At 44.1% G+C, this 17,839-nt stretch overlaps 1 protein-coding gene and 2 long non-coding RNA genes across 3 annotated transcripts; 2 read left to right on the plus strand and 1 right to left on the minus strand.

The window, feature by feature from the left end:
* Positions 1-4,426: 4,426 nt before the first annotated feature.
* Positions 4,427-5,456, plus strand: LOC127304901 (uncharacterized). The gene is made up of 3 exons (XR_007853579.1): positions 4,427-4,806; positions 4,942-5,042; positions 5,211-5,456. It is a non-coding gene; the product is annotated as an uncharacterized lncRNA (long non-coding RNA).
* A 2,713-nt stretch (positions 5,457-8,169) lies between these two features.
* On the plus strand, positions 8,170-8,676 carry LOC127300420 (uncharacterized). The gene is made up of 2 exons (XR_007851228.1): positions 8,170-8,301; positions 8,395-8,676. It is a non-coding gene; the product is annotated as an uncharacterized lncRNA (long non-coding RNA).
* A 461-nt stretch (positions 8,677-9,137) lies between these two features.
* On the minus strand, positions 9,138-16,205 carry LOC127300418 (serine/threonine-protein kinase D6PK). The gene is made up of 3 exons (XM_051330523.2): positions 16,051-16,205; positions 14,896-15,867; positions 9,138-10,257 (listed from the first exon to the last, which is right to left on the minus strand). The coding sequence occupies exons 2-3, from the start codon at positions 15,756-15,758 to the stop codon at positions 9,390-9,392; spliced, it is 1,731 nt and encodes a 576-aa protein (XP_051186483.1). The 5' UTR covers positions 15,759-15,867; positions 16,051-16,205; the 3' UTR covers positions 9,138-9,389.
* Between the last annotated feature and the right edge of the window lie 1,634 nt (positions 16,206-17,839).

Below are 17,839 nucleotides of genomic sequence, written 5' to 3' on the forward strand. Positions count from 1 at the left end.
CTAAATAAAGTAAATGCAAGTAACTAATTTTTTGTTTTTTTGATATAGAGAGCAAACAAAACAGAAAATAAAATAAAGTAAAGCAAGACAAAAACAAAGTAAAGAGATTGGATGTGAGAGACTCCCCTTGCAGCGTGTCTTGATCTCCCTGGCAACGGCGCCAGAAAAAGAGCTTGATAACGCGTGAAGCACACGTCCGTTGGGAACCCCAAGAGGAAGGTGTGATGCGTATAGCAGCAAGTTTTCCCTCAGTAAGAAACCAAGGTTATCGAACCAGTAGGAGTCAAGGGCCACGTGAAGGTTGTTGGTGACGGAGTGTAGTGCGGCGCAACACCAGGGATTCCGGCGCCAACGTGGAACCTGCACAACACAATCAAAATACTTTGCCCCAACTTAACAGTGAGGTTGTCAATCTCACCGGCATGCTGTAAACAAAGGATTAATCGTATGGTGTGGAAAATGATGTTTTTTTGCAATGAGCAGCAGAGAACAATGATTGCAGTAGATTGTATTCAGATGTAAAAGAATGGACTGGGGTCCACGGTTCACTAGTGGTGTCTCTCCAATAAGAAATAGCATGTTGGGTGAACAAATTACAGTTGGGCAATTGACAAATAGAGAGATCATAACAATGCACATACATATCATGATGACTAATATGAGATTTACTTAGGGCATTACGACAAAGTACATAGACCGCTATCCAGCATGCATCTATGCCTAAAAAGTCCACCTTCGGGTTAGCATCCGCACCCCTTCCAGTATTAAGTTGCAAACAACAGACAATTGCATTAAGTATGGTGCGTAATGTAATCAACACAAATATCCTTAAACAAAGCATTGATGTTTTATCCCTAGTGGCAACAGCATATCCACAACCTTAGAACTTTCTGTCACTGTCCCAGATTCAATGGAGGCATGAACCCACTATCGAGCATAAATACTCCCTCTTGGAGTTACAAGTATCAACTTGGCCAGAGCCTCTACTAGCAACGGAGAGCATGCAAGATCATAAACAACACATATATGATAGATTGATAATCAACTTGACATAGTATTCCATATTCATCGGATCCCAACAAACACAACATGTAGCATTACAAACAGATGATCTTGATCATGATAGGCAGCTCACAAGATCTAAACATGATGGCAAAATAGGAGAAGACAACCATCTAGCTACTGTTATGGACCCATAGTCCAAGGATGAACTACTCACACATCAGTCCGGAGGCGATCATGGTGATGTAGAGTCCTCCGGGAGATGATTCCCCTCTCCGGCAGGGTGCCGGAGGCAATCTCCTGAATCCCCCGAGATGGGATTGGCGGCGGCGGTGTCTCTGGAATTTTTTCCGTATCGTGGCTCTCGGTAATAGGGTTTTCGCGACGGAGAGTATAAGTAGGCGGAAGGGCAGAGTCGGGGGAGGCACGGGGGCCCCACACCATAGGGCGGCGCGGGCCCCCCTTGGCCGCGCGGCCCTGTGGTGGCGGCGCCTCATGGCCCCACTTCGTATCCTCTTTGGTCTTCTGAAAGCTCCGTGGAAAAATAAGACCCTGGGCGTTTGTTTCGTCCAATTCCGAGAATATTTCCTTTGTAGGATTTCTGAAACCAAATACAGCACAAAACAGGAATTGGCGCTTCGGCATCTCGTTAATAGGTTAGTGCCGGAAATGCATATAAATGACATAAAGTGTATATAAAACATGTGAGCATTGTCATAAAACTAGCATGGAACATAAGAAATTATAGATACGTTTGAGACGTATCAGTGGCTGCAAAAGGTGGACCCATCAAAGGCTTGGGCGGAGTTCAACATTCAACTCCCCAGCCTCTGTATGGCGATCTCGGACGCTGCTATTTGTTACACTATGGGCAATGGCGACCGGCCTCGATTTTGGACGGATCGCTGGCTTAACGGAGCTAAAGTAGCGGAGATCTCTCCGAAAGTGGCTAGTATGGTATCGAGGAGGAGAGCAGTGGCATGCTCGGTGAGGGAGGGCTAGTGGCTTCACGATTGTGTCCCGATATGAGTGTCGAGGCTCTCCCAGAGTTCTTACTCTGGCAAAGGCTGGCCAACTTCCATTTGGACCCCGAGCGAGAGGATCTGCCTCTATGGAGATGGTCGGCTGATGGTTGCTACTCCGCCAAGTCGGCGTATGGAGCCTTCTTTGCTGGAAAGGTGAGGGATCCTATCTCCGATGAGATTTGGCGTTCCCGGGTCCCCTACACTTGCAAGTTCTTTGTGTGGCTCGCCGCGAAGAACCGTTGTTGGACGGCTGATAGACTTCAGAGATGTAGCCTGCCTCGCCCATCGGCCTGTCCGACCAGGAGCCAGAGTCCCTGCAGCATCTGCTGCTTGGATGTGTGGTGGCGCGGGAGGCCTGGTATTGAGATCTTCGCTGTTGGGGCAAGGAGGACTGGCTCCCAGCGGCGGACACTGAGCTTCTAGAGTGGTGGTCTTCACGTACCTGCCCGGCGGCCCATAGGCAGGATATGTGGACTACGATCATCCTAGTGTTCTGGTGTATTTGGAGGCACTGGAACGATGTGGTCTTCAACGGTGTGGCGGCTTCGCAGTTCACCATTAGAGACAGAATTAGTGTGGAGTTTGATAGGTGGCGGCTTGCCAAGCTCTTTTGTGGCACTCTTTTTCCTTTTCTTGATCCTAGTCTTCTCCCGTGGCAGCTAGGAGAGTAGGCGTGTGTGGGGAGCTGCTCCCCCTTGTGGGCAGCATCAACTTTGTCTTCTTTAGCTTTCTTCTATACGATTGATACACCTTTTCATGGTGTATCCTCGAAAAAAAAAACATATGGAGAAGAATTTATAGATAAGAACCTAAATGTTGGAACATAGCAAAAATAAGTAGAACGTGCGGTGTGCGGACATGCAGGGACACACATGATTGGTTTTAGGGTATACCCATTGATCCGTCCCAAAATGTATCTATGGGGAACTATTTTCTTAATATGTGGTTTATGTTATTTAAAACTGATGATATTAGATTAGTATATTAAAAATAGTTATTCGATTCGTAGAGCATGAATCACATATTAGTCGAGTGATAATTTGTTCAAGTCTTACGCTTTGCATTTTGGGACAGACAGAATATACAATACTTGTCATCTTTCAGGAGCAGTAGAAGGTACGGTCAAAGATGCCACAAGAAAACAGGTAACTCACTTCTAGTCGATACAAGCTTAGTTATTTAGGAGCACGTGTGTGTTCTAAATTGATACTCCGAGCATAAGACAGTGATGAGTACTTAAAACAGGCAGAGGAAAGGAGAAAAATGCTAAGATGAACATCAGAATTGCAAACATTGGGAAACGAATGCTGGCAACTTACTAAAACAGGGTATATGCTTCACATGAGATTAAGTGGTACGGAGTAAGATAAGAGGCAGGTCACGATTGTGGCCTAATTCACACAAACCGTATGTTTCGCGATAGGCACTGAAACTTGATTTTGGTAATCTCGTTTGTCTTTTTTGTGTAGGACTGTAGGTCACAGATGAAAACATAATTCGATGAAAAGTTATATACATAAATACAAGCATTTATATGCATTTGTATATAATTTTTAGAATATTTTGAAGTTTCCGGTATACATCTCTCTATCTGAAAAGGGGCAGGTACAGACATAAACAAGCACATTTTCAAACTTCACAAGATAAGAGACAACTTTGACACATAGAATGGTACAAATTCTTCTTTAATGGATAGAAGAAGTACCGAACTCTCTCCAGGCCCTCGTTCTTCCTTTGCATCCAAATTCTCCGACCATGCTACTCTGTACATAACTTAGATATTAAGTTAGTTACAGAATAACATGTCTACATTTTGTTTCTCGATAAAATGACTACATATAAGATATAGTTTTAAAAATAATAGATCTCTATAATCATAGGCTAATCATATTCTATTAGTTCTCCCTTTTCTTTTTCTTTATTATTCATCCGTTCTGGTGTAGCTCATGTCTGAAGTACATTTTTAGGTTGTTGATGTCTGAAATACATTTTGTATCGACTTTCACCTCGATGCTCTTTCCATTGATTCTTAGCAATTCTTAGCTTATAGGGTCCTTAAATTGTCTATGTTCGTATTAGTTTTAGCTCACAATTCCAACGGCTACCTATTTTCGTACTGCATAAATGCACAAGTTGGAGAACTATTGCTATACACCAGATTTCAGATATAGGTGATCAGGCCCATGTGGAAGATGTCCACGCATGCGCTTCAAACTAATTGTCTAGGACGATAGGACAAGTCCTGTGGTACGTGTCTCCGCTGTCATTGATTGTAAAACGGTGCCACATGCAACGGGCGTCTTCATTGCTTCCTCTCCCTAAGGTTCTCTACAAAGTGCCTTGCACGTCCTATATATACCACAAAGTTGAAACACTTTCTCCAGCAATTCAAGCTTGTTTAAGATTTTTTCCCTCGGATTTGTAGGTACTAAGAATAAGCCAGGAAGAGGAAGAAAGAGAGAGCTCAAGAGCACTAGGAATGGGAACATGAAGGAACGCTGAACTTGTTTGTTTCCGCCTCTAGTTTTGGAGGTGCAAATATTAGTTTTGGTGCTTTCCTGATGCCTCCCATTCCTACCGTTCTTGTGCACTCCTTCCTCTTCCTTGTGTGCTTATGTGCAAGCTTTGACGATGAAACCATAGACATGTGTGCACATATTTACATAAATGTGAGATCTCAAAGGCGAGTTGAGAAGATGGAGAAAAGAGGGCATAAGAGCAGTTGGAGTGGGAATATGGAGGAAGCCTAACTTGCTTAGTTTTTCACCTATGAATTGAGGTAAGAACTTAGTCTGTTGTTTCCCGGTGCCTCCCATTCCTATTGTTCTTAATCACTCGCTACTCTTCCTTTTTAGCTTGCTCGGTTGCTTTAGCATGGAAACCAAATGTAATGTGTGCATATTTTTGATGCGAGGTCTAAAAAATGATCTAGGAGAGGGGCTAAGAGCAGCGGGAATGAGCACAAAGAGGAAAGCTTAACTAGTTGTTCTTCACCTCTTGTATTGAGGAATTTAGGTGAAAGCATGGTTTGTTATTTCCGATTCCTATCATTCCTACCGTTCTTAAATCTATGCATCCTCATCCTTCTTGTTTGCTAGATCGCTTTAGCAGAAAAAACAAACATATATTGCAGACATTCAGATGATACAAGAAGCTTGATATCGTTAATCATTTCTGTTGCAGACATGTGCTCCAGAAGCACAACAAAATGGAAGACATGCTTGGAACCCATGACATGATTCCTCCGTGAACTCCAACGAAGTAGGCCTCCGTAGTGATTTTTCAACATCGTAGAGAACTGAGTGTGAACCATGGCACGCTTATAACTAAGGGAATCTCATTGCGAGAAGACATAAAGTAAAGTCAAGTGTATCAAGAGAATTCATTAACAAAACTAATATAGTATCGATGACCCCCTTTCGAAGTCAAGGAGGCCGAACCCCATAAATCACATTGTACTAAATCAAAAGGAAGCTGACACACTGACTCACTAGTAGGATAAGGTAATTAAAAAATTTTACCAATCCTACAACCTTAACATGGTAAAAGGGTATCTCCTTAGACAGGACAGACCACGACTAACTAAAGTCGATAGATGAGAAGGTCACCAAATCGATGATGCCACTGTTGGAAGGAGCTGGTAGATGAAGCGGCGAAAGCAAATGAACTAGAGAGTGTGGAGGCAAGGCAAGGAACATGGAGTCATTCTAAATCCCAAAGTCCCTGAGAGTCATGGAGGAGAGGGCCATCCCCAACCAGAGCCTTCGTGCGATGATCCTGGATAGGGCAAGAATCAGTGTCATGAATGGCGCAAAAACCAGAATCAGTAGGTTGGCTAGAAAAAATAGGTTCATGATAACGCCCCGAACATGAGAAAAATAAAACGAAGCAGAAAGAGTGCCTGACTAGCAATAGAGTACCATCAGCACTAAGAATAATAGGAAAATTGAGATATCTAAGAGAGGACAAGGCGAAAGAATTAGAAGACATGTGAAAGGAAGCTCGAGAATCCAGGATCCACGACGATGTACCTAACTGTGTAGATGATGGTCACTCAAAGCTTGAAGCAAGTCATTGAGCCTGTAATACATCTAAAAGAACATGTTTAAGCAAGTAGACGCTTAAACTTCACAATATCTTGCTCAGTCAAGGAGACGGTAGATGGCGTCGAGGTGAAAGCATGATCCTAAAAAAAATGGGCATTCCTCCATGTTCCTATTCCTAGTCATTTTTTTATTATTAGTGTTTGAAGTACATCTTATACCAAAATTTTCATTGGAATGTTCTTCTTCCCTTGTTTCTTAATATTTCTTAGCTTATTTAGAGGTCGGGGCATGGGGAAACCCTAGAAATCATCGTCTCCACCCTCCCCACCCCTCCCCTCTTTCCTCCGTCAGAGGAGGCAGCTGGGCTAGGCCCGTGCCGCGGATGGCGGCGGTGAGGTTGTCTCCTCTAGTGGCGGCGCGAGGTGGCTTGGACCTAGGGAGGCAGCCCTCCTAATCTACTCGTCTATGGAGGCCTTTGCGGTTGTTGGGGCAGTGCGGGGTCGGACCTGGAGGCGTTCCGACCATCTGCTTGGTGGTGCTCGACCATGGAGTCTCGACGAGATCTTGGCATGGCAGCGCATCCCAAGATCGCCCACGTCGGTGACATGTGGGAAATTAGCGGCCAAACCTGGTCGGGAGTGGCCGGGCTTGGCCTTCCAGCGTGATTTGTGTCTGGCTATGCTCGCGGTCTCCGCTCGGTGCGGTTGACATGGGGTGGCTCTGCAGACTGTTGCCTGCAGGCCTGGTTCGTATAAAGGCGGCGGTCATAGGGTTCCTCTCGCGCCAAGAGGAAGACATGCGATGGATGCTTGTCCTCTTTGATCTGGTTGAAGTATTGAGTTCTGGAAGGCTCTGTCGGCGAACTCCTTTGGGCACCTCGTGTCTAGATATTGCTCGGATCGGATGTTTTTTTTCCAGCCGTTTGGTTTCATGCGGCCGTTTGGTTTCATGAGGGAGCGGCGTTAAGTTTTTCTATATGTTGCCATCATGAGATATGTCTTTTAGTTCCATGGTGAAGTCAGAGGCAGAGAATAGCATGGAATCCATGATTTGAGGACTAGGAATGGTGGTTCAAGTCTTTGCGGCGATGAGGAACTTGCTTGGTGATTCGGGCTTCGTAGCAGCGGTACGCAAGTGGGGGCGATAGCACAGGGAAAGTTCAATGTCTTACCTTTCAGGGTGAAAATTCAAAGTATAGAATTGATTGGTTGTGCCTGGATAGAGCGGGGACTTTCTTCACAGTGAAAACCTAAGATCTATGATTGGGCGACGATGGCACTTGTGCATTGTTTTCTTTTTAGAGGCATCGCTTTTGGAGAACTTGGATTTCAGGCATTATCTTGATGGTGTTTGTGCTGCTACAAAGACTGGAATAGTATAGCAGGATTTTTCTTTTTTAGCTTCTTCTTTTTTCTTGGATGTGTACATTGGTACTACAATATGGTATTGCACTATTGCGTAGGCTAGGCATAATTAGTATCTTCATGATATTAATATATCCCCTTTATTAAAAAAATAAATTAGAGACCTTAAGTTCTCTAGGTTCATATTAGTTTTAGCTCATAATTCCAACTACCTATTTTCGTATTGCATAAATGCACAAGTTGGCACTATTAGATTACAGATATTGGTGATCAAGCAGACGATGTCTATGCACGTGCTTTCAATTAACATTCTAGGACAATAGGACATGACCCGGTGATATGTATCTCCACTTTCATTGATTGTACAATGGTGCCACATGAAATGGGTGCCTTCATTTCTTCCTCTCCCTAAGGTTCTCTACAAAGTACCCTGCAGATCCTATATATATACCACAAAGCTGAAACACTTTCTCCATCAATTCAAGATTGCTGTTTGAGAGTTTTTTCCTCAGATTTGTAAGTACTAAGAATAAACCAGGAAGAGGAAGAGAGAGCTCAAGAGCACTAGGAATGGGAACATGGAGGAAAGACCAACTTGTTTGTTTCCACCTTTAGTGTTGGAGGTGCAATAGTTTTGGTGCTTTTCTGATGCCTCCCATTCCTACAGTTCTTGTGCACCCCTTCCTCTTCCTTTTGGCTTATGCGCAAGCTTTGATGGAGAAACCATAGACATGGGTGCACATATTTAGATTATCATGAGATTTTAAAGGCGAGTCCGGAAGAGGAAGAAAAGAGGGCATAAGAGCAGTTGGAGTGGGAACATGGAGGAAGCCTAACTTGCTTAGTTTTCACCTATGAATTGAGGTGAGAACATAGTTTGTTGTTTCCCAATGCCTCTCATTCCTATTGTTCTTAAGCACTCCTTCCTCTTCCTTTTTGTCTTGCTCATTACTTTAGGTTGGAAACCAAATGTATGTGCGCACATTCGGTGCGAGATCTACAAGAAACGGGCTAGGAAGAGGAAGAAAGAGAGTGCCTAAGAGCAGTGGGAATGAGTACATAGAGAACCATGGTTTGGTATTCCCGATGCCTCTCATTCCTATCGTTCTTAAGCGCTCCTTCCTCACCCTTCTTGTTTGCTACATTCAGATTATACAAGAAGCTTGATATCATTAATCTGCACCTGCACACATGTGCTCCAGAAGCACAACAAAATGAAAGGCATATACTTGGAACCCAGGACATGATTTGTACATGAACTCCAACAGAGTAGGCCTCAGTAGTAATTCTTCAACATCGTACTAATACTAATGTTTAATTTATAGTGGTTGGGAAAGACATCGGAGACTGAAGTGATGACAGATGATCCAAAAACAAACATTCATGTGATCCGGAGGGAAATTCAATCGACAGTTTAGCAAGTAACTCGTTGCAGCATAACAATTTTGTGCATATCAGATACCTCTACTAACAGCGTCCAAACTGAACAGGAACATTCTATCGAGCATTATCACTGGAACTGCAATATTTTAGGTTTCTCTCCTGTTCAAACACCATAAAGACTTGCAGCAGCTTAGAGGAATTCAGGCCTATTTCGAGAGCATGTACTATATGCAACTGCTCCAATGATGTTTACCACATCAATGTATGAGCACCTTCCAGTACACCAAATATACCTTCCAACTTCATAGTTGGACATGGAACATAAACACTTATTTGTATTAAAAAAAGAGAACCTACTTCTCAGTGATTGATGAAGGATATTACAACATCCACCTGATAGAGGCTCCCATCTAATGTGATGCGGTGAAATGAACTGCAAATGGAACTTAAGAATAGCACTAGGAACATATGACATCTACATATCAGGTTATTAAGAATACAGAAAAAATGTCTTGGAGAAAAAAAAAGGACTTTACAGCTTGCACATAAAATTGTCTTGGAAGAATCCACTAAAAGAAATCGAATTCAAGATAACTGTCTGGAGCTTTCTCGGATGATGGTGTTGCCTTTTGACTTGTGGAGGCTACCGGACGAGGGATCTCAACTGGCTTGGGGATATCTGGAGGAGTAGCACACCTTATCAATGCCCAGTTAACACCTTCAAAGAAGGGGTGCTGCTTTATTTCTGTGGCTCCACGCTTGTACGCCAATCGATGCTGTGGCTCCTTGATGAGCAATCCTCTTATAAGATCCCTTGCCGCAAAACCCACAACAGGCGATTCTGGGAACCTGAGGGGCTGTCCGACAACATTGAATAGTGTTGCCCTGTTCCCTGAACCTTTGAACGGGGTCTTTCCGTAAAGAAGTTCATACAAGAATATGCCAAAGGTCCACCAGTCGACAGCGCTCCCATGCCCCTCGCCCTTTATGATCTCAGGTGCCAAGTACTCATGGGTGCCAACAAATGACATAGACCTTGCATCGGTGGGCTCTGCAACAAGCTCAGGGAGTGGTCTGACTTGACTTGCAATGTCTGCCTTTGCTTTCTTTTCCTTCTTCTCCCTCTTGGACTTGGATGAGAAAAATCGAGGCGAGAAGCATGTGGTTGTTGTAACACAAGCGGGCTGAATACAGGCTGGCTCAATACACACGGGCTGTACACAATAAGCTGGATTGCTCTTTAGGTTAGGATCTACACCAGGGTTGGAAGATTTAAGAAGTGTAGGGCTCACATCACAACGGAGGGACAAATCAAAATCCGACAGCATAATGTGGCCATCTTCTCTCACAAGAACATTCTCTGGCTTGAGGTCCCGATATATGATACCGAGCATGTGTAGGTACTCTAGAGCAAGAAGCACCTCTGCTACATAAAACCTGCACATATTTTAAAGAAATCATGAGTTTTTGCGCTTAACAGTGTGTGCTAGTACCTACAACCATCAAATGATAGAGAAATGTTATGTACATCGCCGAACATGCGCTGCACCAAGCCTATGCGCCAGTGCCAACTTAATGAGGATATGTTCTTCACTTGTGTAAATTTGTATCCAATATCTAAGTCAGTTCCACAAGTGAAGAACATGGAAACAGCGGGTAAACTAAACTGAAGTAATTTACGTGGGTACAGAAGTAACTCCGCAAGCAGTACAAGAAATAGACAGAAAAGATACAAGAATTCAAATAGTGGACCAAAAATGCTCCAGATGTGCTGAAGGTATTGTTTTTGTTTGACTAAATTGATATGCCCTTGCTCAGACAAAGGTATGCCAGGTATGAGGTATGTTATGTTCACTCTCCAAAGCAAGCTTGATTAAATGGACTGATCAGAACAAAAAGCAGAGTCAAAGCAAGGATTAAGTGTCGTTCAACAAGTTGTGACTTGTCTACAGGTCGCAACTTGACTGTCGATAAGCTGGAGCAACACGACAAGTTAAACTTCTTGATCGACAAGTTGACAAGTCAACAACTAATCACGGCTTGTCTCTGTCGAGAGGTCGAGCGACAAGTTGTGGGCTGGAAAATAAAAAGCCCATCGCGTCCTGTGAAACCCTATCTAAACAGATCGTGCCCTCCCAGGCTCCCACCCAGCCGCCGCCCCTCACCTGGACACTCCCCTCTCGCCGCCCCTCACCTGGCCACCGCCGGCTTGCCACCGCCTCCTCTTATTTGATTGTAGGCTGCTGGCTCGTGGAGAAGCGAAGGGCCTGCCCGCTGGACGCATTTGTCACAGTATCAGGTTCCTCTCCACTCCCCATGCCCTCAAAATTTAGTACAGTAAGTAGAATAGTTACTGTATATTTTTTAGTAGTTACAGGTCAATACATATCGACTTGTCTATCCCTTGTTAAGACTTGTCATGACTTGTCAGCTTGTCAGTACCCGAGCAACAAGTTGTGACGCGTAATCCTTGAGTCAAAGTTCCATAACCAAGATGGTGAAGTAAACTCCATAATCCACACACTCTAGCCATAGGAAACTGGACCAGACCGCTGGTTCAACCGGAAAAATCCCAGAACCGAGGCTCCAGCGGTCCTTTAAGCACACTGGACCATCTGCGCCAGCGAGACAGAATAAACCACGGTCCAACCGCCAGGTTTACGCACTAAACCGGACACCGGTCCAACTGGCTCCATCCTAGTGTTGGAAAATTTTAATTGCCTCGGGTGGAACTCGAACCCTGCAGCTTGAGCATGCAAGTGCACGTCTGGGAGGAGCCGATAACCAACTAAGCTGCGGTTGTTTTATGTGGATGGTAGAGACAAACTTATTTTGTAATTTATTCAACACGCTGGGAGTAAAAACTTTCCAACCTAGTCATGTTCTCAGTTGGTTGCACTTTGTATAATCCTGTAATTATATTAGACATACTAGCAGAGAACATTTTTATGATACAGATTCAGACTAGAGATTAGGTAATGGTTGTTGTACTTCCTATAATCATATTCTCGTGTCAGTGAGCAGTGCACGTCTAAGACACTATGCTGTTGGGATTTGGAAAGTTGGAATTTGGCTTAAATTCTAGCCATGTCATTGCCATTTGAGAATATTTGCAACTTGTTATGTGAACTATTATTCTTGCATATTCTAAGTCTAGATACGCTACCATATTTTTGCATATGTATTTATCTATTAATACTTATTAGCAAAAAAAATCTTGAAGAACAGACAGTGAACCGGCGGTCCGACCGGTAAAAACCTGAACAGACAGCCTTACCAGTTTGGTCACCGGTCCAGTTTTTTAAACTACGACTCCAACACTCTCATGAACAAAATAGCCAACCGATGAATGTTTCACTTCTAGCACATTGCCATAAATAACTCTATCCAATATCACACTTCCTATCACAAAAGTAATCCCTATAGATGTGCATCTTAACTTCTTAAGGCCCATGTAACTAGATATTGGACATGGATGTGTGATCGGATTTTTTTTAATAGATTAAGGTTCCCAAATCAATGATATAGGTAGTTACAAATAGGCCGCCAGAGCATGACGACACGCTCCAGAGATGGTGGTGCCAGGCCAAGCAGGCGACGCCCAAAACTCTTCGCAAAAGTCTCGCCTCCATCACGCTTCTGACCCCTTGGCTGATTTGGAAGCAACGCAATGACTGTGTGTTCAATGGAGCTCAACCCTCCGTCAACAATGTCATCGCCAATATCAAGGATGAAGCTACCCTTTGGGCTCGAGCCAGAGCGCCAGGCCTGCGTGTCTTCCTGCCGCTGACCTGGGATGTTCACTAAATTGTAATTTGTATTTGAAACCTTAACCTCTTAGGAGGCATGTAACAACAAACTCTCTATTTTCAATGAAAAGAAAAGCAAAGGCTTTTTGCGTTTTCTCAGAAAAAAAACAAATAGGGGTGGGAACTGGTAGTGGATAATTCAACTTATCCGATATTCGTATTCGGGAAATTGAAAATGGTCATGGTAATATCTGAATCCAGACGAACATTAAAATGGATGCGGTAAATATCCGGATGATTTGGAAGCATCGTGACAGCTGCGTCTTTGAGAATGCCCAACCATCGACCACTACCCAGGTTGCCCGGATCAGAGACAAGGCCACCCTTTGGGCACGTGCCGGAGCCCTAGGCCTGCAAGCCATCTTACCGCAGAGTTTTGTACCAAACTCCTTTCCAATGAAATGAAATGCAAAAGACTTTTGCGTTTTCTCAAAAAAAAAAAAACAGATTCGTTTTATAAATACACAAACAAATGTGGTATTGGATTTTGAACCAAATGTAGATATGGAACATATATCCGTATCCGAATAAAATCATGTTAGCCTATTTTGGTAATTCTATCCTGATATGCCAATTATTCAACCAAAAATACAAACAAAGTGGTCAAATTTATGCTTCTATGGAACATCAAACTATTGTGTATTACTCACAATAAGATAAGGGTCTATTATTTCATTACTCATATCTGTTCCGCATTGAGAAAACATCCGCTCCGCATTCATATTCCAGGAACATCCACTCCACATTCGTATTCGACAACATCCATATTCGCATCAGTATTCGTTTTGAAAATATGAAAACGGGTATGGGAAGGGTACTATCCGATCCACATCCGATCCGTTTCCACCCCTAGGACATACAAAGCATTTATTTTAGTGCCTACAAGTTACAACTTTCTAGAGAAAATACCTGGTTCAGAAGACAAAGTGCTAGTGTGAATGCATGATTTGGTTGACCACCCAGATAATCCAACCACAGTTGGTCAAGGATAAATGCTTACACCCCTAATCATGCCGTATTTAACAAGTAGAATCCTGTTAGTCTAAGAACCTACAGGTAAAGCGGTGACATCTATACTACAGACGCATGACCATTAGAGGAGATCCAGACAATTCGGTTTAACAACAGCATCACTACCACTTCTAGTGCTTACATGTCTACTACCAAGGACAGATAATACGTGACTATCGAACTACTCAGTTGTGATCATCAAGAATTTAAGATGTGAAATTGTTCTGAACAATATGTTCTTCAAATTCCAAAATGACACTCAATTCAGCAACAGCAGCAATACTAATTTCCAACATTCCTTGCTAACAGTAACAGAAAAGCTCCAGAAGAATAGAAAATCAAAGATAGATGTTAATCATAGAGAGCCCAGACAAAAAATGCATGATACTGATAAACTTAATAAAATACAAGAGGACCACATATGATCCATGAAACCAAAAGCATTTATCAGCATTTGAACAAGATTTTCAACATGTATGAGCTAAGGGCATGTACAATGCAAGGTGCTTATGTGTGAGTGCTCAATGAGAAGGAATATTGGCACACCATTAAGCACCTATATGCAACTCCACCAATGCAAGGACGCATTCTGTAGGTGCTTAGATGATTTATTATGTATTAATTATTGCTATTTAAATGCACAAGCGCCTCCTAAGCATGCATGCCTAATTAGGCGTTCATCCTTTAAAATAAGCATCAGTGCTAGCCTGTGTGGCAAAAAGGTATTCTGATAAGCATTTTGGTTTGTGGCCAAAATATACCTAACTAAAGTTTTTTTTGCTATGACCAAAACTTTGGTCCTTGTTTGGATGGTTGCCAATTATTTGGCATGTCAATGGCTCCTTACCAACTCTAGTTCAACTTTTTAGCGAAAGCTGGCTAACTCATGGGCACACAAACCTTGGCAAAAAAATCAGATAGCCAAATGTTTGGTAGGGCAATCTTGGGTTGAAACCAAACACACCCCACGAACTTGATTTACAATCTAAAAGTTTAATACGAATGCTATCAAATAAGTATACAAATAGGTAGAGAGCAAAAAGCATATGAGAGATGATGGTGATATCATCTTGTCCAAGTAAACAGATGAAAGATATAATTTGACACCAAATTTTCGATATATCCAAGTACCAAACTGGTTGCATTAGTACACACCTGGGTGCTATATAACGAAAGAAATAAGCATGAACGGTGGTGGATCATGAATGCTAAATATAGCAATCAGCAAAATAAAACATAGAACGAAGACACTTACTTGGCAGCTTGTTCAGGAAAAAACTTCCCCGGCTGCTTCTGCCTTAGAGTATGCAGGTCTCCTCCAGGGCAGAACTCCATCACCAAGCACGAGAATTTGTCCGTCTCGAAGTGGGTGTACAAAGTTGGAAGGAACGGATGGTCCAAGCACTGCAGAATCTCCCTCTCAGTCTGGGCTCTGAGAAGCTTCTTGCGGCCAGCTAGAGACGCCTTGTCCATAATCTTCATAGCGAAGTAGCACTTCGTGCCACTGAGCTCCGACAAATAGACGCTGCCGATGTCGCCGCAGCCAAGCCTCTTGAGCAGCCTGAAATGGCTCAGCCCCAGCGAGCCTTCCTTGGTCCGGACGGCCTGGATGGCCTCCCACCTCGAGTCGTTCGACTTGTGCGGCTTGCTGGCGCTGCTGCATATGCTGCTGCAGGTGCTGTCGTCGCTCACGTCGCTGCCGGCGCTGGGCCGGTACACGCTGCTCTTCCCGCTCGCGACGAAGTCGGCGGCGTGGCCGCTGACCTTGGTGCTCCCGCTCGCCTTGGTCAGGCTGCTCGTCCCGTCGCTGAACTTGGCGGAGACCGAGCTGTCCTTGACGCTGCCCCGCATCGAGCTCTTCTCGGCGGCGTCCTCATCGTCGTCCAGCTTCAGGGAGCCGTCAACGGAGCTGCAGCCTTTATCGTCTTCTTTGACTCCACTGGACGTAGCCACATCGCCCGGCGGCGGAACCGCTCTCGGCGAAGCAGGCCCCGATTTGCCTGCTCCGCCAGTTCGCTCCTGGGGCTGGCACGCAGAAGGCGCGGGGTCAGAGGACTCAGCGACGCCCTTGGCGCATTGCTTGTCGGCGACTATTTCAGCAGCGGCCTTGGAAGCCATCGCGGCAAGGAGCCGACCAAGAACTGCGTAACGGTCACCACCGTGGCCGTCCCCCCATCGGCGCCACGATCGGCCGGCCAGTCAACCGCCGGAGTGGTGGAATCGAGACCTGAAACAAGGATTTTGTCCCGAATTAGACTCGCGGGGGAAGGATATGGGTCAGTCGACTGAGGAACCGACGAATCGGGAGACCAATAATTGCCGAATTATCGGCCGGACGGATCTGGCTGAGCCCGGCGGAGGATCCCCGGGAGCCGGGCGGAGGGTGGGGAGGAGGGTACGGTTTGCTTACTGGTCAGCCGTCGCGCCGTGGGAGCTCGCCGCAGCCGCCGCCAGTGGGTAGGGGGAGGAGATCGAGAGGGGGCGCTTCCTGCGGGGAGAGGTTGGCTGGGCTGGCAGCGTTGGGGGAGGACGAAATGAAAATAAATGAGAGAAACTTAATAACAGGAAAAAAATGAAATAATGGAGAGAATCCTAGATGAAAAACGGATTGAGTGTGCCAGGCAGAACCACTTGCCAGGTTTCAGTGAAGTGTTCCTCCTTCAGTTGACTACATCTTTGACACTTTTCATCCTAATATATACATTTTCCTTGCATCGCATAAAAAAAGAAACACTCCTTCCGTTTGACTGGATACAATTTTCTATTTTAAGGAGCATCTAATTTGTGATTACCCGTTGGAACAAGCACCTTCGGACCACCGTGTAATTTTTTTTTTTGGTTTCCGGTAGGAGTTGCTACCTTGTGCGTCCCGCACATGCACGAGCCAGGTCGTGAGTTTGGAAGATGTGCACTCGTTTCAAGTCATCGGCGCACCACCGTGTAATTTGTTGATATCATAACCTTTTCTCGGGGGGAAAATACGAATTGAACATAGTAGCTCGATTAATGATTTGTGTGGGTGGACTCTAAAATTTTGTCGATGCTAAATTGACCATGCTTTACCTCTGATATCAAGTAATTCGGGCCAGAGGTAGTACTAGGTTTATATGTCAGCATTATCGTCTCGTTCTCCATGTGAAAGTTGTCAACTTATGTATAAGAGCAAAAAGATTCAATCATTAGCTTGCACACCCGATCCGATCAAACCGAACAGGATTTATCACAAGACATGATTATTTTCATCTATTGATCCAAACAAATAGTCATCGTGACCACCGGTATGAAGGGAGATGACCACAAATTAAGCAGCCGCCATCTTCAATTGATGGTCGTCCATTCACACGTTGAAAGCAATGTATATCCTATTTCCTGTGCATTTGAAAGTGGGCATGGATAGGTACTCTGAAGAACAAATCTCACACGGTTGTTGAGCTCTTTAAATTGGATACGAAGTCCGAGTAGTACACGAGGACAAATGCAGTGGATGCACCTTCCCATTTATTAGGACCGCCTCTGTGTTCACAAAAAGAAGGATCACCTCACTCATTCAAATCTCACAACTATAAGTCAAGGTTCCAATGTTCAACAAGATATTACAATATCAAAAGATGAACGGAGCACTTGCCTACCATGCTCTCTAGTTTACAAATTCCAACCCAACTGTCAGAGTCATCCCCCAAGAAACTAGGTCAAACCTGTCGCTGGTGAGGTGACCGGTGAGTATCCATGCACAAAATGTCGCTCGTTGTGGCGCTACAACAGTGACAACAGGTGGGGTGCAAGAGGGGACACGATGACTATGTGAAATAATCCTCCGAGTAGTTTGTATATTTGCAAAATATGTTGCACCGTATGGTGAAAATCTGTAATACAGTAATACAAGGCAGTGACATTTTCTTTCATTTCACATCATACATAGTGTGTGAAATTATGAAGTTGACGTTGAATTAGAGTTTGGGGAGCTGATGGGAAGTACTCCTCTTCTATCAACAATCTAATCATACTGGTAATAACTTTTCACATCATGCCCTCTGGAAACCTTTTATTTTAGAAAATCAAACAACAAACATAATGGTTTTGGTGAGATCAGGTAGTTTCATATCCTTAAGTGATAGAAATGACCCTCTTTCTTCATAGCAAGGTACAATGGCTCAAATTGCTCTGATTTCCAGTCCTTTCCGGATCAAGATAACCCTGCT

The sequence above is a fragment of the Lolium perenne genome, chromosome 5 (genome assembly GCF_019359855.2).
Source record: "Lolium perenne isolate Kyuss_39 chromosome 5, Kyuss_2.0, whole genome shotgun sequence".
Classification (NCBI taxonomy): domain Eukaryota; kingdom Viridiplantae; phylum Streptophyta; class Magnoliopsida; order Poales; family Poaceae; genus Lolium; species Lolium perenne.

Excerpts from the sequence above, each read along its gene's own strand:
- LOC127300418 (XM_051330523.2), bottom strand. The coding sequence starts at position 15,758 with ATGGCTTCCAAGGCCGCTGCTGAAATAGTCGCCGACAAGCAATGCGCC. Across the intron at positions 10,258-14,895 it reads TTTCCTGAACAAGCTGCCAA|GTTTTATGTAGCAGAGGTGC; the intron begins GTAAGTGTCTTC and ends AAATATGTGCAG.